The sequence below is a fragment of the Myodes glareolus genome, chromosome 5 (genome assembly GCF_982192425.1).
Source record: "Myodes glareolus chromosome 5, mMyoGla1.1, whole genome shotgun sequence".
Classification (NCBI taxonomy): domain Eukaryota; kingdom Metazoa; phylum Chordata; class Mammalia; order Rodentia; family Cricetidae; genus Myodes; species Myodes glareolus.
Genome location: NC_142030.1, coordinates 69781497 through 69807300, shown reverse-complemented (window position 1 = coordinate 69807300; position 25804 = coordinate 69781497). Strand labels below are relative to the sequence as shown.

The 25804-nt window shown below is 44.9% G+C and overlaps 1 protein-coding gene across 5 annotated transcripts in view; it reads right to left on the bottom strand.

Moving 5' to 3' along the window:
* Nucleotides 1–25804, bottom strand: part of Cacna1e (calcium voltage-gated channel subunit alpha1 E) — a 471717-nt gene that overhangs the window by 46242 nt on the left and 399671 nt on the right. For all 5 annotated transcript variants that reach the window (XM_087906403.1, XM_085688095.2, XM_085688094.2 and 2 more), the window contains 11 exons: nucleotides 24741–24897; nucleotides 23509–23638; nucleotides 22775–22834; nucleotides 21919–22025; nucleotides 12051–12062; nucleotides 9843–9939; nucleotides 4425–4585; nucleotides 3769–3906; nucleotides 2747–2948; nucleotides 1213–1377; nucleotides 595–705 (listed from right to left, as the gene is read on the bottom strand). In XM_087906403.1, coding sequence (XP_087762529.1) covers nucleotides 595–705; nucleotides 1213–1377; nucleotides 2747–2948; nucleotides 3769–3906; nucleotides 4425–4585; nucleotides 9843–9939; nucleotides 12051–12062; nucleotides 21919–22025; nucleotides 22775–22834; nucleotides 23509–23638; nucleotides 24741–24897 — 1340 coding nt within the window. The remainder of the gene's footprint in view (nucleotides 1–594; nucleotides 706–1212; nucleotides 1378–2746; nucleotides 2949–3768; nucleotides 3907–4424; nucleotides 4586–9842; nucleotides 9940–12050; nucleotides 12063–21918; nucleotides 22026–22774; nucleotides 22835–23508; nucleotides 23639–24740; nucleotides 24898–25804) is intronic.

Sequence of the window (25804 nt, the reverse complement as noted above, 5' to 3'; positions counted from 1 at the left end):
GCCCATTTCCTATGAAGAGGAACCTTGCTCAGCCTAGACATGAGGGGGAGGGCCTTGGTCCTACCTCAGCTTGGTAATATGACAGAATTTATTGACTCCCTATGGGATGCCTTACTCTCTCTGAGGATCAGATTGGGGGTGGGGTGAGGGGAAGGTAGGGAGGGCAGGAGGGGAGGGAGGGGGAACTGGGACTAGTTTGTAAAAAAAAAAATTAAATTTAAAGAAGAAAAAAACTATTATTTGCTTGTTTGAGGCTATAAAAGATATGTTTTCCCATTCAAACAATAACATTTATCTATCTGTCTAATCAGTAAATAATCACTAATCTAATCTAATTCATGCTTTCTTTCTTTATACATCAATTATAGTGCTAGTAAAATTTAAAGATGGCCACTCTACTGTTGACAGAATTCAGTAGGATCAGGGCTGCTGGTTAGATGGGGATGGAGATGAGAAGGTGGTTCTCCTACTCTACTTACACAGCAGCCTGCTTGTGGAGTAAACTGAGCTCACTATTAGGTAGGCAAGAGGGTGAACAGCAGTAACCTCCATGTACCCCAAAGGAAGAGAAGCCTGATGCCGGAACAGACATACCAGGAAGCCAAAAGCGATGACCTTTAGGACGCATTCCAGGGAGAACACCATGGTAAAGGCAATGTTCAGGTACTTTAGGGCAAGTTCATAGGTGCAAGGAGCAGAATAGTACTGCCAGGAAAGAGAAGAAAGAGAACAATAGAGTCAAAGCCTTACGGCACATGTGTATATGGTGGGATATAAATGCCGGGTCTAGTCATCTCTCAACTATGTCCAACTCGGGGCACCTTTATAGCAAAGCTACCTTCATGTCCTGGCTAAAGGTAGCCATGACAGAAGCACTTTCCAGAGCTAGGTGTTTTGTATGTAGCATTAAATATAATCAAGCTCACACTGACTTGAGCCCTCTTTTTAGATTCCATGGTCTCTGGAGGACATTGTACACCCTGGTCGAAGGTGAACCCTCTTGACACTTTTGTTCCTGAAGGCCCCTAACTGCTACTCTATGTTACTCTGCATTTCATTCGATGACCCCAGCCCTACCCTGAAACCCAGGGGCTGGGATGTCGAACTGGGTAAAATCAAAGAGAGTCCATGACGGAAGAGTCGGTCAAGGTGGCAGGCAAAGAAGGGAGAGTGATTTCACAGTCACGACAAACACATACAGTCACTTCTCACCTTCATCATCAGCACGACAGTGTTCAAGGCGATCATGGCCATGATGGTATACTCAAAGGATGGAGAAACCACAAAGTGCCAGACGCGGTACTGGAAGGTGTGTCTGTTCTGCGGCATGTAGCGGGTGAGGGGTTTGGCACTAATGGCGAAGTCAATGCATGCCCGCTGCAGAAAGTCAAGTTATTAGAACCAGCTCAACGCCCCTAAGCCCTGCATGAACTTTCTTAAGATGACTTATCTACTGCATAAGACTCCCTTATCTGAAATGTGGAACCAGAGGGATTTGTGATATCAGAGATGTGTTTCTGAGGTTTTAATGTTTACATAAATGTAATGAGATATTTTGAAGACATGATGCTCTGCTAGGCACAAGCACAAAATTCATTAATATTTCATATGTGCCCCATCCATAGCCTAAGGATAATTTATGTAATATTTTATTAATCTTGTATATAAAACAAAGTTTCATGTATGTATAGAATTTTCTACTTTCTCTATCATATCATTCAAAAAGTTTTGAATTTTTAAACATTTGGATTTTTATATTGGAACTGTTCGAACCTTATGTGCCTATGCATTCCTCTTATAATCTATAACTGTTTCCAACTCAGCTCCATTATTAAACCAACAACAACATCAGTCATAAAACCCTACCATGTTCCAAACCTATGCATGTGCTAGAGGAGCAATTAAGAAAAGATATTCCCGGTCATTAGAAACCCAGATGCCATGAGAGCCAGGGAGGAAAGCGAACATCTTCATGTTGTAACTGCAATGCATGTCCTTTCCTTCTAGACTATCACACATAAGGGTGGAGATTGCATGCTCATCTTTTCTTTGTATACTAGTTTGTGTCTTGTCTGTGTGTGATGTAAATGCATGTGGATGTGCAGGTGAGCATGCCTGGGCACACACATGCGGTGGCCAGAAAAGGAGATGGAGGTGGGCCATCTTTTCCTATTGCATCACTGCCTTGAACCAGGACCTTTCATGAAACCAGGAGCTCACCATTAAGATTAAGCTACCCAGCCAGCCAGCTCTCATGATTTACCTGTACGTGATTCCCTATTGGGGTTACAGGCACATGCAGGCATGCCCAGCTTTTTAAAACACAGAGTGTGTACACGCACACATGTGTGCCCATCATAATGCACATGTAAAGGTCAGAGGACAGCTTGTGGGAGTTGGTGCTTTCCTTCTATCACGTTGGGGACTGAATTCACAGCATCAGGCTTGGCAGCAGGGACTTGTAGTCACCGAGCTAGTACCCCAGCCCCATACCCAGCATTTTATGTGGTCGCTGGGGATGTATGTAGGATGCTTGTACTTGTGGCAAAAGTGCTCTTACCCACTGAGTCCCAGATCCACGACTACATGCCTCTGTGCCTCCCACTGGTGACTTCCCCTCTTCTCACTCTACTGCTATAGTAAAGTGTAAAGTTAGGAAAATGTAAACTTTCTCTCTAAGCATGCTGTCCCGATTCTTTCCTAAAACTCCCACTACCGCCCCTTACTACAGTCTCCCCTGGGTTACCTCGTTCTTTTCCAGGCTACACTCCTCCATCATCTTATCCCCTTGCTCCTGGAAGGTGATGATGATGAGAGCTACAAAGATATTGACGAAGAAGAAAGGGAACACCACAAAGTAGACCACATAGAAGATGGACATCTCCATGCGGTTGCTGCGGCTTGGGCCTCTGTCCTCCTCTGTCACGTCTACAGAATGCTGCAGGACCCTGGGGGGACCAAAAGAGAGGGAGGGAAAAGATGGTGGGTGACAGTCTTGGCTTTTTAAGAGGTGTACCACTTCTTATTGTGCTTGATATGTCTTCTCTGACTTTTTCCATTCCTCCACTGATTTGGGGTAGCCATCACTAAATTTGGTAAGAAAAAAGTACGACTGCCTTTTCTAGTTCACTTGCTATCTGCATTCAACTCCTAATCAATGGAATGATAGCCTCTTATCGTTTAGGTTGTCATGTTCAATACCAAGAGACTTCTATTGCCATTTGATTTTCTACTGCCAACTAGTGGCGTCTTACTAATTGCTAAGTCTTTGAAAAACAAAACAAAATAAAACATTAACTTTCCACTATGGACAGCATAAGAACCTGCATTCTTTAAAAAGAGGGTCTGGTCTTACATAGTATCTCTAGGGTCTGCAAGATCCCTGCATCTTTAGGCTCTCAGGTGCCGAGCCAACCTTAAGGACAGATCTGCTTAAAAACAGCCCCCCAGGGGTTTTTCTGAGGGGGTAAAAAGTTGTGGAAATCCATTTGTTCTGTAAGTCAAAGAACTCCAACCAACTCGAAGGTTGCTGAAAACAGAGTTTCAAATACTTCCCTGACTTTGCCTACCCCCTCTCCATCTCTATCTGAAAAAGATGTCTCATCTTTTTCCTCTTTTCTCCCTTTCTCACCCACTCATTACCACTTACTTTGCCTGGTACAATAACAAAGGGTTAGCCGTGTTCATCTTGAATCAGCCTTGCAAGGCACCCACACAGTCCCATCACAGCCTGCAAGACACATATACCCCGCCTCCCCCCTCACTCACTGAGGCCACCCTTCCCCTGTGGAGACAGTGAAGAGGGTCAGCAGGGCCCAGATGATGTTGTCGTAGTGGAATTCATGACGCTTCCATTCCCGGCCCTTTACCTCCATCTTATTTTTCTCATGATCTACATAGTTGCCTCTGAAAGCAGAAGAGAAATGAAACAGGGCTTCTTAAGTATAGTATGTGGAACAGTCAAACATTTTTACAAACTTTAAGAATGTTAGGCTAACAATGACTATCATCGAAAAGGAAGGGCAAGTTGTATTAAGGGCAGGCACTGGCATGGAATAAAAATGGTACTTGGTGCCCAACAGATATGAATCAGGATGAATCCTGATATGAGTTGCCTGTGTAACCATGGACAACCTAATTTTTTACTATCATCTTCTATACTTATAGGTTGTCAATAAAACTTCTCTCGGTAGGTCATTAGAAAGACTTAAAACTTAAGGGTCCAGGCATAGTGTCTCTTACTATATCTGATATGAGAAAAGGAGCGCAACAGATGTCTATTTGTTTTGTTCTTTCTGGTTTATCATTCTAGGGAAGGGTAATGGAGGTTGGAGAGAATGGAGACCTAGTCCGCCGCGGGAGGTGGAGAGGAACTTGCCAGGACACCCTGGGCACAGTGAGAGGTAAATGGCAGCAGCTCTTACATGCACTCCTTCTCTGTGTCCTTCGAGCTGTCGGTGCAATAAAAGAACTTCCCCTTGAACAGCTGGACGGCGATGACAGCAAAGATGAACATGAAGAGCTTGTAGACAATGAGTATGTTGAAGACGTTCTTCAAGGAGGTCACCACACAGTCAAACACAGCCTGTGGACAAAGGCTCTCACGTCAGTCCTGTGACGAAACACTCCTGCGCCCAGAGCTGAGGTAGAGCCATGCCACCACCAAGCAGCCTGAGAAACTGTCCCAGGAGCTCTCACCCACTAAGCAGTGATACTCATGGGGTTGGAAGCTATCTTCCTAGCTGGTCATGGTGGCGAGGACCTGGCCTGGGAAGCAGACATCATGTCTAAGTCATCAAGTCAATGCAAAAGCCTGAAGCTTACACAAGATGATAAAAGTAATGGGGGGGGGTGTTCCTGTTGGAACTTAATGTGAAACCCGGAAATGCAATGCTAGATGGCGTCTTGAAGATCACTTAGACCATTTTACTCACTGAACAGCTTGTTCCTGACCTTGAATCTGTTGGTGACATTCACAGGTTTAGTTACACAGTGATTATGGACCATCTTCACCTCGCTCTTTCTCAGTGGATCAAAGGGCAACCACATGCTGTTGTCTTTGTTCATTTCAGTATTTCACCATGAAGTTCATATATTCGCTCTGACTGTATCGGACTCTACCACTTCATGCCGCTGCCCTCTAGCTGAAAGCTGGCTGCATTCAGGAGGAAGGTCAACAGACCTGCAGGAAGGACTGAGGTCTGTTTGTCTTGAAGGTAAGTGGTTTGGGAAAATTGTCTGTATTCTGTCAATCATGTTTTAAATAAACGCTGATTGGCCAGGCAGGAGGTGTAGGTGGGAAAACCAGACAGGAAGTGGAAAGGATGCAAGAAGAGCAGGAGAATTCTGGAGAGGAGGAAGTTGATCCCTCCCACTCCTACCCAGATCACCGAAGCAGCAGGATATGAGCTGCCCCACTGAAAAAGGTACTGAGCCACATGGCTAAAATAGATCAAAATAATGGGTTAATCAAGATGTGAGAGTTAGTTAATAAGAAGCCTGACCTAAAAGGCCAATCAGCTTTATAACTTACAGAGATTTCAGTGTGGTTGATTTTCTCTGGGGCCTGCTGGCTGTGGGGTACCAGGCGGGGACAAAAAAACACAAACAACCCTTCATGTTACAGGTAAGGCTGTGTGTACAGAGAGTGGAGTTTCTGCTTCAATACAAAAACGGGATCTCTAGAGACCCCCATGACAGTTAGACATATTTTAAGGCATGTTTAGGTTATTTTCTAGGTTTTCTGGTTTAGCTCACTGGAGAGTCTGGCCTCATGGGGTACTGCATTTGTGCAGTTGCTTCCTCATGGTGCTGGGTGAAGTTTGGCTGGATTCATTCAAGTGTGTCACTGAGGAGAATATGAGTGACATGCAGTCCTGTGGGATCAGAATCACCTACGTTTTTCTCAGGTTATCATACTGCAAAGAGAGGAACCACTCCCCAATTTAACAGAATTAATGAAGGCTGAGGCCACTTTCTTGAGGTATGGACTAATCTCATCACAACATTCGGAGCCCCAGACAGCTTGGGTATGGGACACACAGGGGTGGTGATGGATAAGGCCTAAGCCAAGGGCTGGCTGGAGGGAGGGTGGCCAGGAAGAGTTGACACAGTAGAAGGTCCAGATCCAGGAGGGGAAGGAGAAGAGCTGGGGAGGAAAGAGGCTGGGAGCCACTTCCTTTGAAGAATGAGTTGCCCCCCTGGGATTCCATACAGTGTGTGCTGAGCCTGAGACAAAGCCATGGCACAGCTAGTCTGAGGCCTCTCAGTAGTGGCCTGTCCTTTCCCTTCACCTCCCCATCCCCCCATCCCTTCCCTACTCTGTTCTGCTTCCTCTATGCTGATCATAGGATAGAAAGAAGTGATGATCTGAGACCAGGAGGGGTGTGGGTTGTGGTTGGGGCAGGTGACATACATGATCAATTAGGAGAACTTGGAAAAGGACAGGAATTGGGGCAAACAGGAGAAACAAGCTCATAGTTTTGCCTTCTACGGCAGGCATGGGAGGCGGGCCTAGACACACCCGGGGTTCTGAGCTAGGGACCACTCATATCAGCTCTCTGGTCTATACTACAATTGTATGTTACATGGATCTCCAGTTTCCGGGTGAAAGAAATTCTAAGAATAAGTAATCTGTTCTGGGTCACATACCTCCAAAAATCTTTAAGCTAGACTTGGCACTCATGTAGGTTCTTTTCCATGGTGACCAGTTCCTACTCTACTGTTTTAGAATCACCAGAGTTCAGACTCCTCTCCTGGACAGTCTGGCTCTGTTGTGCTAATGTGGAGAGCGTACCTATTTTAGGAAGCTTTTCAAAGGTTCAGATGAGGATGGCCTCCAGCCACTCTTGGAGAAGCCCTGTGCTAGGTTCTGGGGTGCTGCAAGTGGGCAATGAAATCTGCTTCCCAGGAAGCATCCTGGTGTACCCCAGAAGGATGGAGTTGGGTGCTGATGCTGAGGGTTACTCTACTGGCTGTGTGACCTGGACTGCAAGAACAGGATTCTGAGGCCCGAGACTGGGGGCTGATAATCCTCAGGAATTCAGGAAAGGCAGGGTGTGGGGGAGGAGCTTTTCTCCTATGGAGCTTCAGACTCTATTAACCACAATATGTGGAGAGGGAAGTGGAAAGAGGTGTGCTCAATTAGGATGCCAAGCTTGAATGGGAAATAAGCCTTGAGAGGCAGGAAGGGTACTGGACAAAAGGGTGAGGGGATTGTATAGATAAGATCCCAGTTTTTAGCCAGACCACGGAAGAGCTTGTTCAGGATTACTCACTTCCCCATTTCTTTTCTGCTTCTGCCATAAATAGACTATGTGTCCTGAAGTTACCTATTTGTACCTCGAAAATATGAACTATTTGTGTAAGATGATACTTTTCTAAAGTCATAACTGAAGAAAACAGCTGTAGTGGTGGAAAGGAAAATAGCCCCAAAGGGAGTGGCATTATTAGGAGGGGTGGCCTTGTTGGAGGCAGTGTGTCACTGTAGGGGTGGGCTTTGAGGTCTCATTTGCTCAGGCTTCCCACTGTGAGAGTCAGTTGACTTCCTGTTGCCTGCAAGATGTAGTACTTTCAACTTCAGCACCATGTCTTCATGCAGTCATGTTTCCTGTCACGATGATAATGGACTGAACCTCACACCCCAATTAAATAATTTCTTTATAAAACTTGCCATGGTTATGGTGTCTCTTCACAGCATTAAAAACCCTAAAACATAAACTGGTACCAGGGACTCAGGTATTGCTGTGATAGGCTGAACCATGTGTTTGTTTGGAGGAATTTGGACTTTGGTACTTAGGATTATTGAAAGCAATAGATTCTTTAGGCATTGCTTAATGGGCCACACAAGTAGGAGCATGGAAGACAGAGGTGCTCAGAGTTATTTGAACTGTTGGGAGCTCACTCAAGAGGTTTCAGAGGAGAAGAATTTTAGTATGTTGCCTAGAGATCGTTCTTGTGATATTTGGGTGAAGAAAGTAACTGCCCTTTACCTTTGTCCAAAGAGTCTTCCTGAGGCTAAAGTAAAGACTTGAATTAAGTTCACTGGCAGAAGAAAATCTCACAACAGCCCAGTACAGACTCTGTCATGTGGTTTTTAGTGGTAACTCTAATGAAGACTTATTGAAAAGGTGCAGGTTGATCAGGGAAAATTACAAAATGTCAATTTTGAGGAGAAAAAGAGCAGCAGGGAGTGAAGTGGAGCTAAAGCCCTAGTGCAAGGAGATAAATGGGTTAAGAAATAGAATGCAGGGAGTGGTGACCTCAGGGCAAGATCCCAGCAAACTAAGTTTTCGCCTTGTGAAAAGGAGCTAAAGAAAAGCTTAGAGCTGGGTATGGTGGGGCACACCTTTAATCCTAGCACTGGGGAGGCAAAGAGTGGCAGATCTCTGAGTCTGAGGCCAGCCTGGTCTATAGAGCAAGTTTCAGGACAGTCAAGCTTAGGCAGTGAAGGACAGAAAGCTGGTGAAGATATAATTGAGCAAGGGGGCCATGTTCTAGCTCCATTAAACTGCAGAATTTGGCAGCTTTGGCCATGTGGTTCTGATTTTAGAGATAAGGATAAAAGAAAGAGGTTATTGAATTTGTCTCTGCATCTAAGGAAAACCACTGATGTCAGGTATGTGTCAGGGGTGTCCCTGAATGGAGGCCTAGTGCAGAGGTCACTGTGTGAAGCTGTGAACTTGAAGCCTGGATTGCCTTGGAAAACCCAAGGTGTTAGACATTCCAGAGTCATGGAATAACTGCCAAGGAGAGCTGCCAACCAGAAGTAGAACCAGCCCAAAAGAAAGATGTTGTAGTCAACAAAGCTGAACAGAGTTGGAGATCTGAAGATCACTTTGACATCAGACATGGAGATGAAAAGTTTGGGAGTTTGCTCAGCCAGTTTTCAGTTTTGCTTTGGTCCAGTATTTCCTCACCATGCTCCCTTCCCTACATTTTGGAATAGTAATATATATCCTATGCTATTATATGTTGGAAGTTTTTGATTTTGATTTTTAGAGGATGTTTACAGTTAAGAGATTGCCATGCGTCTCAGAAGACACTTTGGACTTTGAAACAAGTTTGAGACTGTTATAGACTATGGGGACTTTTTGAAGTTGGACTGAATGCGTTATGATATGGCTATAAGCCTTTGGGGGTCAGGGAGTAGAATGTGGTTTAAAAGAAAATGGCCCCAAAAGGAGTAGCACTATCAGAAGGCGTGGCCTTGTTAGAAGAAATGTATCACCATGGGAGCAGGCTTTGAGGTCTCTTTGAGGTCTCAGGTTTCCCTCAGTGTGATTTTCAGTTGACCCTGTTGCCTGCAAGACTAGCACTTTCAGCTCCAGCACCATGCCTGCCTGCCTGCACGCCGCTATGCTTCCAGTCAGGATGATAACAGACTGAACCTCTGAAACTGCATGCGAGCCGCCCCAGTTAAATGTTTTCTTTGTAAGAATTGCTATGGTCATGGTGTCTCTTCACAGTGGTAAAAACCCTAAGACGATAATCCAGACTACCCAAGCTACCTTAGCACACAGACTACACAGACAGAAAGCTTTCATGGCTTCTATTTTAACGACACAGGATGTTCCAAGACAAAGCCATACAGACTTCTTCCTGGATGATAAGTCACCCCAGGGACCATAATACTAACTGGGTCTGAGCTGAAGAAGGAAGACCTCACCTGCAAGTTTCTTGGGACATTGGAAGACTTGGCTTCAAAAGATGTAAAGAATCTTCATCCCCAAGAGAGAAAAAGGGCTAGTCTAAGAATGGGCTGTGCAAAGGCTAGCCAGCTGTAGCTAAAGGGAGAAGAAGGAAGAAGGGTATTCAATGGGGACAAATTCTAAAAACATTACCTTCAGCTTGGGCAAGCGCTTGATGGTTTTCAGTGGTCGCAGAACTCGGAGCACCCTCAGAGACTTGATAGTCTTGATGTCCCGCCCCTTGTTGGTTCTGTAGAGAGAGAGGACCCCAGGGAATCATTTGGCGAGGGGAGAAACAGAAGTGGCAGCCACATTACTGCATTCATAATGACAGAGTAAAAGCAGAGAACAGAGAAGTAGACAGAGGCCAGAAACTAGGCTGGTGTAGAGTCACTCAGGAGCAATCTGCAAACATGCTTCAAGAGTAGGCTCAGCCACTCTCCAGTGTGCACATACACACATCCATATGGGAATACCCATGTCTGCACATCCAAATGCTCCCAACCATTCAGCTTAGGAAGCGAGCTGCATTCAATAGAAGCTGCACTAACTCCAGCATATTCCCCCACAGGCTGATACTATGCAGGGAGAAACTCTCTTACAAGCCTGGGCAGTCACTGGTCCTAGTCACCCACAAAATCATGAGAGTACCAGACTGATGCTCTGCAGTATGAATAATATGATGTTAAGTTCGTAAGATGGCCATAAATGTAATAAATATGTTTCTATTTAAGGCATTTACAATTTCCATTCAGTTTCTCTGGCTGTGGCAATATGAAAGAGAGGGAACATCTGTGTACACACAAAAGAGCACACAGATACCCATGGACTTCCATGAACATATATTAATAGTTGTTTCATGTCTTTGATAGACAGTTTAATGCTATCTAATATCACAATGGTAAATAAAGCGGAACAATGTCAACTAGATAGCATGACCAGAGGCCCACTATGGATCTCCACTGGGCCTAGTCCAGTCTTTTTTTCCATAGCAGGTTTTCAAGCTATTTGTTGACTTGGGAACATTTGAGAACATGTCTCATTGGGGAACCTGACCCAGAAGTCTAGGTTTGTTTCTTCTCATGGTTCGTCAGTGTGGGAGAACATAGCAAGGACCGGTGAGGAACCCAACATTCTTGTTGTGCTAGGCTGGCACTGAAGAGAAAGTATGCATGCAGGCATCTTGTGAGGACCTTGGCCCATACTCCAATTATGCATGGCTGGCCTTTCCTGTAGTCATTTCTATTTCAGAAGCTCGTGAACCTAGCACAGGCTTCAGGGAACTACGCAGCTGGAGCAGGCCCAAGGTGTAAGCCATGCCCACCTTCATCTATGGCTCATGACCCTCCCTATTCTGCCTCTTAGGAGTGTTTTCTCTTAATGAAGATCATGCATTATCTTTTTATTTCTAGTATTTAAATACATAAATCAATCTGTATTTCTTTTTCTTCCCTGTTCATTATCTCCTTAGATCTTTGCATTTGACTCAACTAACTCCAATTTATATATAAAAAAATGTACATTCTGGGCAATAAGACTCTAAATAGTGAGATCAGGCGTGGTTCATTCCTCATGCTGGCCCAAACTACTGTTATATTAACCGTTGCTGGAGGGGGGACCCAGAACATCAGATGGAGAACACATGATTCCGCATGTAATTTGCCCTGCTATGCCCAGCCTCAGATAAGGGAACCATAATTTATCTTTTACAGAGGCACAAAGTCCATGAATCTAATCCTTCAAGCTGACTTTACACCAGCATTAGTTCTCAGCTCTCGTGGTCATCACAGGTGATGACCTACATCTCATTGTGAAAGGCAATCCACATATGCTATATTAATGTGGACTTTCACATCCAAGAGCTTCAGCATATTTAATAAATTCTTTTGCTTTTTCTTTATTTTTTTCCTTCCTTCCTTCCTTCCTTTTTTGTTTTTCTTTTCTTTTTGAGACAGGGTTTCTCTGTAACTTTGGAGCCTTTCCTGGAACTGGCTCTTATAGACCAGGCTAGTCTCGAACTCACAGAGATCTGCCTGCCTCTGCCTCCAGAGTACTGGAATTAAAGGTGTGTGCCACCACTGCCTGGCTTAATTCTTTTGCTTTTTAAGCATATCTACCTACAATATTTAAGAGAAACATCACATAGACCAAATACTATGCAAACTGAGAGGAATGGTCAGTTCCTAAGAAGGTGTGGAAGCTGCTTAGTTTAAACTTTTGGCCCTCAATGGAAACATACCATTCATATAAATTCACCACTCCTTTCTCATTAAGTTAGTCCCTCTCCTCCAATTACAGTTTCTCCCTCCTCCCACCTAGTCCCCCAAACCTCCTACTTACAAAACAAGCAAACATAGTTACCCCAATGCGTTCCTATGGTGGATCCAGCCAGAAAGCGGTAACAGGAAGTGGGAGGGATGGAGAGAGAGAAGAAAGTCATAAAACCTCGAGGAGGAGAGAGGCTCTTAGGGTGATGCCATGCTGGGGAAGCAGAGGACCATAGGATCCCATTCACAGTTTTGGCACTTGCCAAGTCCATAGGGTTTGTGAAAGAAACGACAGCCCACCATATGCTCTACCACCCCCTCTCCACCCTTAGGACAAAGTCCTTTGAGAGCACTAGCAGGCCTGTGTCTACCGCAGTGGTACCTGGGCCTGTACTGTCTTCCAGCGGGCTGAGTTTAATGCACTTTTCTAAGTGTAAGCTTTCATTTTCACTTGCTTAGGCGTCTAAAGGCAAACTCTGCTTCCAGGGACTTTATATCTGCCCTGGGTCAGAGACTCTCAGAAAAGGCATTTCCAGTGGCATTGGATAGCTTCACCTGAAGAGGCATGTGTAACCTTGTTCATACGGGGCCACCCTTGGTGTCTTTCCAAAGCTCAGAGTGCAGCATCCCTAAACGGCACCCAGATGAGGAAGAGGACTTTTGTTTGTCAAGGTCTCAGAGAAAAAGATGCTATTTGAGCAATTCGATGAGGAGCCTCTGTGAACTGTTTACTGTCCAACTCTTAGAAGAAAAACCATCCCTGTTCTAACAGTAAGACAAATGTCCTTCCCGCCCTCCTAAAGTCAAGTGATCTGGGAATTAAATTGGAGGCTTATAATCTGAAATCCTTAAAGCGATAAATTCTAAATGGCCAGAGCACAAAAATGCCTTGAGGTATAACTCCCAGGTGAAGCAAACATCTTCCCATCTCTCCATATATGTAAAAGGCACCTGGATAGTCCTCAGTCCTTGCCAGGATTTGGAACAAATGACCTAGCTAATCTCTTGGAAGATTAGCTACTCTTACAGGGAAGACAGACCTCAATCCAGCAAACTCTCAAATGAAAGTAATAGTGGTAACTTGCTGTGGAGAGACGGGATCACGTGCTTTGATAATTCACCATGACAGCAACACTGATTTCTTTTCTTTGGGTTGTGTTTTCCTGATAATATCCCAAGATGTGAAAAGAGGGTAGCAGATGGATAGATATGCTGGTGGTCTGGATTTACCAGATTTACCTGGATTTACCCAACTGTCTAATTCAGCCTCCTCCTCAGAGGCCTTTACATCCAATAGCCCCTGAACAGGTCCTGAGAGACCATATTTAGGGAAGCCACCTCATGCAAGGAGGACTAACATTTCTTGCTCCTTTTACATGGATACAATACAAAAATTGCATTATTCTCATCAATTAATTTCTCTCCAGAATCCTAATAAAATATAGTATGGAACAAAGGAAATTTTAATGTGTTTAAAAAAACTAGGGAACATTGGCACATGCTACTATTAACAGATAGGTCGACCACACTACTGGGGCTGTTTGGCTCATTCTGACTACCAAGGCCTGAACAAAGATAACAATCAGACATGGGCTTCAAGTAAAAGATTGGCCATTAATTATTCTGCACTCTTTTAAACAGGTGGCTTATTGCAGAGGAACAACCAAAAAGTTATAATTTGTAGCACATGTGAGGGTCCAAGGGCAATCTGTAGCACTAGAAAAAAAGCAAAACAAAGCAAAAGTCATGGTTTTGAATTGATGTCAAGAACAGCATGCTTGCATCCTATGCCTTGCTAGCACAGGGTCAATACCATTTTGAAAATGGCAATTTGAAGTGAGAGGATTGAATAATAAAGCAGCAGAACTGGGCAAAGATTCAACAATTTCACCATTGGTAACTAAAATATATCATAATTTATGCCCAAACAAGGCCAAACCACTTTCCCCCCTCAAATACATTGTGAAAGCCAAGATTGCAAAGGAGATGCTTCTCCAGTCTCAGAAGGCATGATCTTCCAGGTCACGGAGCCACATTGTTTTGCAAACAATTCATGGGCTTTTCACAAACCATCCAAATATTCACTTGTTAATCTTTGTTCCTGAATGTATAATGGGTGTTTTGTTTTTTAACACTAGCTATCCAATTAGTGAAACTTAATGAGTTTAAACTGGACTCCAAGATACTCTCATATGCTAGGATGCACTGGTCCCACTTTAATTGGGACTCAGTGGGGGCACCCATTTTACCATTTATTTGCTATTGATTTGCTCACCAGAGAAATAGCAAAAACCCAGTGTCCCCTGCCTCATTAGTGTAAGAGAAGAATTTCCTAGCTCAGTTGTCCAGTTGCCCTCCAGATCTATCACATGCAGTCACTAAACCTTTTCTGCCACCTTGCTCTCTGGTTTTCTCACATGCAATCACAAAGCCTTTCTTGCCCTCTTGCTCTCTGGGTTCCTTTTCTTCCCAGGATGTGTTCTCCACTAGCTGATTTCTGCTAAAAATGGGAGGAACAAGGACACCAGGTTCTGAAGAGCCCTTCCTTCTTTAAGTGTCATAACTTCTATCCTCCATGTAAGGGTGAGGGTGAGGCCATAGCAGAGGACTGGGGGGATTTTCTTGTGGGAAGAGATAGGCTTCCAAGACTGCAAGACAGGAAGAGGGGTCCAAGCTAGAAGGAACTCAATTATTCTGCTAACGTGTCTGGACTATTAGGTGTTAAGCAATAATAACTACCATTTATTGTCCAATGTAAGTACCTGGTACTATATTGAACATGAAATATATTTTACCTTATTTAATTCTCACAGAACCAAATGGGGTTGTTTCTCATTTCCATGTAAAGAAACAGAAGCTCACGGAGGAAAGTTAGCTAAAACTAAAGAATCAGACCCAAGTCTGCCTGACTACGATGTTATAACGTCTTTCAAATGAGAACCACTGGGAGTTTTATCCAGCATAGAGAAATACAAAAGGAATCAGTATTTCCTGAGCTCAGCTATTAATCTATTTGTCTTAACTGATGTAGAGACTGTTGTTGGGAAGGGAAAATTACAGGGGCAACAACATCAAGATGGACAGGCACAGGGATGTCTTTCGGCATTTTCTCTGCCCTAGGTAAAGACAGAAGGATCTACAGGGGAAGTTAGTAGCTTGTAACTAGCCGGAACAGCATGGCAGGAGAGAGTCTAACATATTGGAAAAAAAACCAATGAACTTGAATTCCACAAACTGAGGTTGCTCAAGACCTGGTTTTGCTATTTGCTCATCGCATGAACAACACCAGCCAGAACTCTTAGCAATTGAGTTCTCAGCTACTAAAGGTGACCAGTGAAACTGAGTACGCATGGAAATGAGGTGGAAGCATTTCTCTTCTCAATGCAATACGTGTCGCTCCAGAAGTTGTGGGGGAATCAGGTTCTGCTTCCAGCATGAAGAAAGGAAATTCAGACTCTGGCCTTTTTAACCCTTAGCTGCTACCTTTGAGGATTTTTCTTCTTCTGGCTTTAGCATCTCTCCTGGTCATCTATGTACCTTAAATCCATAGTTACTCTGTCATCTTTGTTCCCATGACAAAAAAAACCTTGATCTGTGCTAAGTATTCAGTGCCTAACCCTTTTTCCCATGAATTAGAGACTGACCTAAACCAATCTCTAATACATACTATGACAGCCATATGACACGTCACTATACTCCAACTGGAAGGTATTTTTGTCCAAGTACCAAGAGGTAGGAGGAGGCAGCAGAGCATCTGTGTGCTAGCCGTTTTGTTATTTAAACTGCAGAAGGGTGACCTGGTTTGTATTTCTTTTTAGTCCTTATGTTCTAAACATAACCAATGACCCTTCATCTGTGATCTTTGCAGGGAGGTCTTGCAGACTGAAGTTTGGCCAATGTATCAGTACTAATTTGTACCGTAAGGTTGTGTTTTGTGAATACAGACTGAGCAGGTGTCTAGCAGGTCACACAATGTGGGCAGATATTTCCTGGGTCCCATTATCCAATCTTCTATCCTCAGAGCTCTATAACCTACTTTTAAGCATGAAGGATACTATGATGAGTTCCCACCAATCTCACAAAACCAGGCTCTTCCCATGGCTGTGAAGCCTCACTTCCCATACAGGGTGCTTTTTGCATATGGGTCTAGTTGGTTCAGCAATTTGAGAGAGCTGTGTTTCCTGATTGGACTATTTAATTTAGCCTATTTCTGTGTCCACAGGATGAGGTCCCACTTATAATCAACCCTCCTCTGAATTTGTGCTATGGATATAAACTGAAAGGCTTGGGCATTCACATGCATAGGACGACGGCAACCGACCATCTATGGATAGCTCCTCAGCAGCCACCGATGTCACATGTGCTACATGACACATGCTGGGCCTCAATGACAAGAACAGGTCAAATGGGAACTTTCCCCCATATCTTCCACTCTGTCTCTCTGAGTCCCACCTGACGGCCAGCAGGAGAGAATAAAGCAATGGGAACTCCCAAGCATTTACAGGCACTGATCACCTTTAGTGTCCTGACCTAGACACAAAGTTAGATGAAATGCCGCGAGAGGCTGGATTCTTGATGGTCAACATCCTATCTGTTCGCTGCTGGACATTTCCAATTCCTTTGCAGCAAGAGTTCTAAATTCACAGTTAATGGGCTACCTGGTGGCTAAATGCAATTTTAAAGCTGTATTTCCTTCCAAAGTAAGAGAAGTAGATGCTCTATCTGGCTCAGTAGGAAATAGGTCCATTTTTTTTTTTTTTGCCCCTTCAAGACAAAGTATAGTAATAGCTTCCTTTGGGAAACTCTCCTTATTTTAACAGAATAAGGGCAGTCAAGAAAGAGGCTCCCACAGGCATAGCTGTACGTATGAGGGACTACTTGAGACCCAGGCATTAGTGAAAAATGGGGGTAGATAGCTGGGTTTTGGCAAAAGGTTTGTTCTGTATTTCTACACCCTTCTGGGTAAGTGAGCACATACATTTCAGTTCCAAATGGCCACTCCTTCCTGATGTGCATCCTCCCCTTCAGAGACACAAATCCCCCAGAATAACCATCCCAGAGGAACAGATGCTCTGTCTCCGTGAGGCACTTCCAAATCTCAAATTGCCTGTATCTCTGGGTTTCACTGAATGAACTCAGAACCAGCTCAGCTGCTACAGCTTATTCTTAGTGCATTCGAGAGACTGTATGCATCAGGGCAGAGTGTCAAGTGTCAGGAAAGTGACACACTTCAATGAAAGGAATGTAATAAAAGCTAATGTGGGCAGTCTGGCTCCTTCTGGCACCCAGAGGCCAACTGACTCATGTTTTTGCTTCTGGCCAAGGACTAAATAATGAAAGGCCAAATGCGAGCAGATCCCCGCATGTGCCAGGGAGTCCTGACCTCACCTCATGCCCTGCACAGCAGCCAACAGTGATGGAAAGCCTTGGCATCAGTCACTGGGGAGCCCGCCTGACTGACTAACGGAGAAGGTAAGGAAGGCAGAAGCTGAACTGTTGTTCTATTAAATGTTTACACCAACAAGTAGCATTAGCTGCAGATTTGCTACTGAGAACACACACAGGAGCTCATCCTGTTCATTCAAGTTCAGCTAATCAAGTTCAGCACTGGACATAGCAGATGTGGAGAGGGTGAGCACCATGGTTCAGAGTGCAGGTGTAAGGCTCGAGACATAACCTAGTTTGTAGTACTCTGATTCCCCACTGCACATCGGAGTCTGGGGGTAGCCCTGAAGTGGGGCGTGTGCACCTAATGGCCAGGCCCGCAAATATGGCAAGGCTGTAATTATCTCTGTCTTCCCACACCTGAGGCCGAAGAGAAGACAGGATAGCAATTGACTGTGGAGCCTGAGGCTTGCCGGCTCCAGGCTCCCATCAGCAGAAAATGATGAGCAGGCAGAAGAAGACAAATGTGCCCTTTCCAGAAAGAAATATAAAGGACAAAAGGTTTCACAGACATAGTCACTCACCAGGCTTTTCTGGAAACCCCAAAGAAGAAAAGGCAGAGTTTGGGGTATTTATAGTTGACAAAAGTCTGTCTCCACATGGCCCAGAAAATGAGGTGCTGTGATAAGGCTTTAGAGAGCTATTCTCAGTCTCTGCCAAAGTCCCCCAACACACACTTACATACACACACACACACATACTCACACTCATATACATACACATAGACACACACATACACACATATACACACTCATATACATACATATAAATCCATATAGATACACACATGCACACACTCATATACATACACATAGACACACACACTCATATACATACACATAGACACACATATACACACACTCATATACATACACATAGACACACATATACACAAACACATACACACACTCATACATACACATAGACACACATATACACACAAACATACACACACTCATATACATACATATACACACACACACACACACACGCTTCCCTAGGTGGTATCAACCAAGGATGGAGCCCTGGGTGTTCTCATAGACACCTTATAATGTAAAGGTGGACTGGAAAGAACAGAAAAGTTGGAATGGGATATATTTAAACCCAGATATGACCACACTAATAACACCCCCCCCTTACCTCTTCCTTAAAATTCAACTAAATTCCCAAATAGAATGCCAGGATTACATTATAAAGACTCGCTTAGTTTGCTGTATCTCCAGAGAACAGAGCTTCCCCCAGCTATTCCAGGTGTAGTGTATATGTTGATCAAGAACAGAGATGGTGGGACATGCGGATCACCGCAGCAGAGGGACTTTGGACATTGCAGCATTGAGAATTCAGTAAGAGGCCATCCCTTTATCACCAGCGCTGCTTTGGAGAATTGGGCTGGGTTCTTCTGGCTGACTGTGGTGGAAGGCATAGCAAGTCACTTCTGGTTTCCGAGGAACCAGAGAATGATGCTACCGTGGCAACTGCCATCAGTTGCTCAAACCGACAGAGTAATAGCCTTTGCATAGGCCTCATTAGCGCAGGGTTCAATTTCCAGGGGGAGGGGAAGAAACTGGGATGGGAAAAGGTTATGTGGGTGGTGGACATTCGCTGAGGCAAACCCATGGGATACCAGAATAAAAATTATAATAAGGAGACAGCTACTTGAAAAGCCTCCAGACAAACGCAAATTTGGCTTCCTGTTGGCCTGATCCCCTGACCATGCAGACTTTGGGCTTGGTGACTTCATTCTGCTCTGCCATAGGTTGCTGTCATTTGTGATAGAAGAGCGGATTTCTCTGGTGTTCGCAACAAGGAAAAGGCAAGTGCAGAGATAAGAAACACAGGCGTGTGAGCATCAAAACGTGTTAGCAGAAGTTTAGCAAATGTGGCAAAAGCCAAAGGGGAGAATGGGAGTTCACACTACAGGCACAGAAACCAGAGAGGGAACAGACATGGCAAACTAGGAAGGATGACAACCAGAGAGAATGATGGAGAAAGAAGAACAAGGACCATCTACATTTCAGAGAGAAACGAAGTGAAAGTTCAAAATATGGTATTGCTAAAATCAAATAATAGACCATAGGTCTTAATCCATCCCATAAGTGGACCCTCCCCTAAGTATACCTGACAACAGAGAGTTTGTTGAGGCTTCCCTTGCCACCCCTACTGCCGTGGTTCAAAGAGCACAAAAGTGAATGGACAGATGCCAACCCGAGAGCACACTGGTGTCCAATGAGTCCAAGGAGAAACAGCTGGCCACTGGGCATAGGACAGGAAGCAAGGGCTTCCTCTGAAGGATGCTTCCTCTTATCCTCCAACCCCAGGACACCTGCTGGTTGTCAGGAGCACAGACTCAAGGCACGCAGGAAAGAGGTAGCTGGGTGGGAAGCAGTTAAGTCTTGAACCCGTCAAGCCTTCACCCATCTTGAACTATATGTGCAAATTCCACACCAACACATAGTTTATTCCCACTACATTTGACAGCATGAGGAATTAGAAGACTTAACATCTGCTGATCATTCACACTGACAGCCCCAGTGTTAAGTACCCTGCATACCCTATTTTCTCTCCATTTTAGAGGTTAGAAATGGAGGTTAGGATAATTAAAATTTTGCTACAATGGGTCAAGGACATGAAACTGGGAAGGAGAGGGCTGGGATTCAGCCTGGCCCCACCACGGTCACCTTTCCTCTTCTGTACCATCAACTAGGAACTCTGCTCTTCTTGGAGGTCTGGTGAGTTCTGTCCCCTACGCATTTTTCCCTACCCATTACTCAAAGATAGAGTGTGCTACTGACACAGAGTGAGAGAGGAGCAATACCGAGTGAGGTGCACAAATGAACTGATAGAATGCAAGGAGAACTGGACCTTTTAACAACCAATGGTCATATTCTATTTGTCTTTAGCAAACAACAAAGGCAAGGGCAGACCCTGCTGAACCGTGGGAAAGACAAGCTGAGAGTCCCTTGGTGCAAACAGGGTTGCCTTTCTTTGTATGTTGCTGTGAGAACCCACACAGGTCTGGATTAGGTGGGGAGAGATCATGCTTTTAGGGAATCTGTTTGGGAACAGTTCTGGCACATTTATTGGACGCTTTCATCCTGTGAGAGCAAAGGTGACTCTGCATAGCTCTAATGGGGTGGAGATGCCTGTGCACATGGGGACAAGACACTGAATTACCTTGCTACCAGCCTGTCTCAGGATTACAACCATACTCTGGCTCTGTTGGAGGGCCTCTCATGGCTCCTGCAGCGATGGACACAGTGGACTTCCAGGTTCTGGAAGATCTTAGACTTAACCCAGCTGGGAATTCTCACAGGTACAGAGCATCCTGGCTCCTCACACCTTATTTCTTGCCCTAACTGTTCAACTGCCAGTGAGGATGAGAGATAGAAGCTGCCAGTGCTCGGCAGAAGTTGAACAGAGGACAATTCCTTTCTAACACGTTGGATATGAAAAGGGCAAACCTATGGAAACATCTTTCCCCCTCCCCATATGGCTGCCTTTCATGAAAACAGCACCCAAATGCTTCCTCCTCCCTATCAGAAGAAAAGTGTATCCAGCCTTGCTTGGAAGGCAAGGCTCAAAAAGGCCGGAAGGATGGCTTTGAGGACTCCTACATGCCAATAGAGCAATATGTGGGGCTAATAAATTTCCCAATTATCATGAATATGAGTTGGTTTCCTACATAGTTTAAGAACATTTTTTTAAGTATGTCTTCAAGGAAGATTTGGAAAATCATTCCTTTTTGAGCCCACATGTATCTATATGATTTTTTAAAAAATTTTTTTTATCCATTTTACATACCAACCATAGTTCCCCTTCCCACCCCTCCTCCGGCTCCCTGATCCCCACTTCCTCCCCCACCCAACCCTCCACACACTCCTCAGAAAGGGTAAGAACAAAGCCTGGCACATCAAGTTGAAGCAGAACCAAACTCTTTCCCCTCAGCAAGCCACACACTGTCACTTACATGCAGAGGGCCTAGTTTGGTCCCATGCAGGCTCTCCAGGTGGCAGTTTAGAGTCTGTGAGCTCCCACTAGCTCTGGTCAGCTGTCTTTGTGGATTTTGTCATCATGACCTTGACCCCTCATATAATCCCTCATATAATCCCTTCTCCCTTTCTTCGACTGGACTGCTAGAGCTTTGCCTGATGCATACGTATGTTTATATATATATATATATATATATATATATATATATATATATATCCCTGGACTAACTAGATCTCTGTTACTATTGCTCATGGACAGAGACCCTCCCCATGTCCAGGATTTTGAGATTCTCAACTCTGCTCTGGCTCTACTACATTACTCTTCCATGATGCCCTGTCTTCTACTGATGTTTCTGATGAACACCTGAACTAGAGCTGTAAGACCTTAAGGACTCTGTTGAGAACCATTGGCGAGCAGACCCACTCAGAGTGTTCACTTCCCAGGTGGGCCCTGGAGATAGGCTTAAGTCAACCAGGCCTCCAGGAAGAGGAAAGGCAGGGGAATGGGATAGAAAAGAATCTACTTACGCCAGAGCAAAGGCTACCAATGCACCAACCACTACCACAAAGTCCAGGATGTTCCAGAGGTCTCGGAAGTAGGATCCATCCTGCAGGATCAAGCCTTGGTCTATCATCTGCAGGACAGGGTTTGAACAGATGAGGCCAATGGTTGTAAGTAAAACTTACACCTGACTTTGCTTCCTTATGGCAAGGGCTCTACTGCCACTGTCTCCTAGTCAAGCCCACCCTGGGCCTGAGGAGCAAGGAGGGTATCCAGCAGGCATTCTAGGAGAGGACTGAAGACTCCTCTCACAGTCACACAAATTCTCCAGCCTACAGCGAGGATGCATACCCCTTCCTATTGTCTAATGGGATTGGATTAGACTCTTCTGCCATTACAGAATCCTATCCTCTCTTCTGAGTATCCCAGAGCTCCAAACACCACCACATACGCATGGATGGATAAAAACCCCAGATGGGTAAAATTCAGAATGAGACAGTCCTATTGGGATGTTAGGCATCTAGAGAAAGAGGGTGTGGTTGGAGTTAGATGAAATCTGAACTTACATCTCCCTAACCCACTGCCTGGACATGTACCCAGTATAAGCCGAAAGTTCAATGTACAGAAGTACACAATCCTCAAGTTGTGTGCCTACCTACTACCTGCCTCCTGTCCAGGCCTGGAGAAGAGATGCACATTAGCCAATCACATCCACACAGCCATGCCTTCCTTCACCAAGGACACCGAGGCCAGAGAGGGCTCTGCAGAGGCTCTCTTAACGCTGCCATTGACTAGGAGATGGCATTATGGGGGAAGGGCCTTAAAACAGACAAGTGGTATAACTAGAATCCAGAGGCCAGGTTTTCTCTGGAAGATTTTTACCTTTATAACCATCTCAAAGGTAAACACGCCCGTGAAAACATAGTCGAAATATCTCAGGACCTGTAAGACACACATGAATGAGACAGAGAGGACCATGTAAGGCTGCCAAGCTCTACACACACCATCCCGCTGACCTATGCCATTCTGCATGACAATCCCATCTCCCATACATTCCCACCGCAAAACACAGTGAGGAATTTTTCATACTACCTATAGCAGGGCTGGGAAGTGAATATTAGGAAAAAGGGACCAGTGAACCTGCTTGAGCTGTGTGATTCATAGCCTATTCCTTCTCTTTGGCCATAACTTCTGGGGTCTGAATTGCTCCCCTATACAACTCTCTTTCAGGTTCTGTGTGATACCCAGGAAATGACTCAGTGACTTGTGGTTAAGCTGCAGTCCCACCGCATCCACACACATCACCTATGGCTCTATGGTAGATCTCACATCCGGACCCTCCAATAGCAGCAGAGTCCTTTCAGAAGCCTGGCTAGCTCTCAGTGTCAAGCCCTCTGTGGCAGCTTCAAAACAGTGGTATGGGTATGGATGTGGGGACTTCTCTAGAAAGACCTTGTACTTATCTTTGAGGATTAGACACAGGTCCATCCTCCTCATCCCCCCAAAACCTTTCTGCTACCTTATTCTGATTCACCTCTGCTGCTGGAGGGGAAGATCTGGGATGGAGCAGACCCCAAAGCATCAAGAAATATCACAAACTACCCTTGTGCACTCACTTTGTTGCGCTCTGAATTGGTCAGGACAGGGTCCTCAGCTGCCAGGGCAATGCTGCTGGCCGCAATCACCAGGAGGATGCACATCTCAAAGTAGCGTAGGTTCACAATGTAGTGGCAGGCCCTGCGGATCCTAGGGAGGGGGGAGAGAATCCTGCTGAGCTCACCCTATTGAGCTTGCCCTGCGTCATTCCCATGCCTGCCCCTACATTGACCTCTTCCAGATAGCCAGACCCTTGCCAAAGGAAGTCACCAGGGAGAACAATTTAATTTCTCCAGCACCGCCCTTTGATTCCAGTCCCCAGTGGAGAATGGTAATGAGATTGGTTAGAGGCTATGTCATGCAAACCAAGATCATTATCTGCACACGCATGAGCCATGAGGAACAGCCACGTGAGACTACACAACCTCCAGTGGCATGTGGTACCCTCTGTGACATCTCTGTCTTCTCCCCGGAGCAAGGAAATTCTAAACAACCAAGAAACACAAAAACAGATCTCGATTCTCAAACCCTTGATGAGGCACAGCCTGTTTCCATGGTGTCCTGACTATCTTGATGCAAATAACTGTGTTCTCTGCTACAGTTCTAGATGACCTGGCAACCAAACCCAACTTCCTCCCATCCCACAGGCCTGCCTGAGCACTGCCCACAAGGCCACCAAACATCTCCTTGTCTTCCTTCCTCAGAAGCTGATCCACATGGCAGTTCCAGGATATAAGGCATAGGCTCTTCTCTTGTACCATATTTATTGAATCTAACATTCTAGACTCTTCTCTGATATTCCTTCTCCATGTTTCTACCTCCATTCTGGGAAGGGAAACTCTTTTCAAAACTGTGCGCAGAATAGTGGTACCCAAACCCTAAAGTCCAGTAGATGCCTGACCATCTTTAGAGTCGTCTGTCCTTTTCCAGAATATATGGTGACATCCTCGAGGAAATCCCCTTCATTCTCCCTGTTCTAACTACTACTGATCAAAGAGTAGGAGAAGAGTCCTTTTCCATGGCATTTCTCCTGTATTCTGTCTTCAGTTACCTTAGAGACTATGGGCACAGAGTTAAGAGGCTGTTAAACTAAATATTTGCCCCATCTCACTTACTGGGCCCCAAATCTTTCCCTGTCTAGCTATCCTCTGCCAGGAAGGTTCAGGGAGATGACAGGGTTTCATCATCCCAGGCTCAAATCCTGGCTGTCTCTCCTAGTACTAAATGGGGGCACAACAAGAGCATGGCTCACGGGTTAGTGGTGCTGAAGATGAACATAGAGCTATGGGGCACCATGGCTTTGCCAGTCTCTCGCTTTTCCTTTTTCTTCTTCTTCTCCACCTCTTCTTCTTCCTCTTTGGTCTCTGCCTCCTTCAAAGGACTGGCTTCTCCATCAGTCTTGTTGCTAACTGCAAGCAGAAAGGTTTAAATCTTCAGAAACCTGCTGGCACATATGGTTTCTGGTTTGAGTTGGTAACAGCACAGATAGCAGGGGATGCCAAGGATGACCCTGGGAAGGTACCCTGACAGTATCAGGGGTCCCCCCACACTACATCAACTCCTCCTTCTCCCGTTATCTCCACCCTTCCCTACGTGTTATATACTATAGCCTTTTGTGCCATATTTCCCCTTTTATGGCTGAACTTTCATAGTTGAGGAAACAATATGGTTATCGCAGCTACAAAGCTTGCATAATTTAGAAATTATATCCAAATTATTATATCTAAAGAATGTGGAGTTCTTTTAAGCTCACCCATTGAACTTTCATATCACTAGCCCTTAAGTGGCATATATAATTATTCCCATCATACAGATGAGAAAACTGAAGTTCAGAGAGTCTACATACCTTTCCTAAGGTCTTATAGCTAAATTTAAATCCTATACACTTTTGTGAAATCTCTGCAAAGGAAGATTTCAAGACACCATTTCTCTCTGTGTGCTGCCTTTCTTGCTGTGCCTTCCCCAGCATGATGGATATAGAAATGAGAATACAATATTCATGTGAATATAGGCCCATGACTGTGTTCCAGGACTCGGGGTATGAAGCAGCCAGGGGTCATGTAGCACTGTCAGGTGGCTATTCTCTGTTTCTATGCTGTAATCAGGGGACAGAAGGCTGTCATAGTAGAGAGAAGGCTGGGGAAACCCTCACCCCCACCCCCACTGCTCTGTGACTAAGGAATAGTACTGCTCTGAGACTCGGGCTAAGTAGCAAGCCTTTGCGGAACTGGTTCATGGTGGGGCCTTCTGACAGCTAAGTGATAGGGTGACCCTAAAATCCTCTACCACACACAGTACCTGTGACAAAGGCCACAC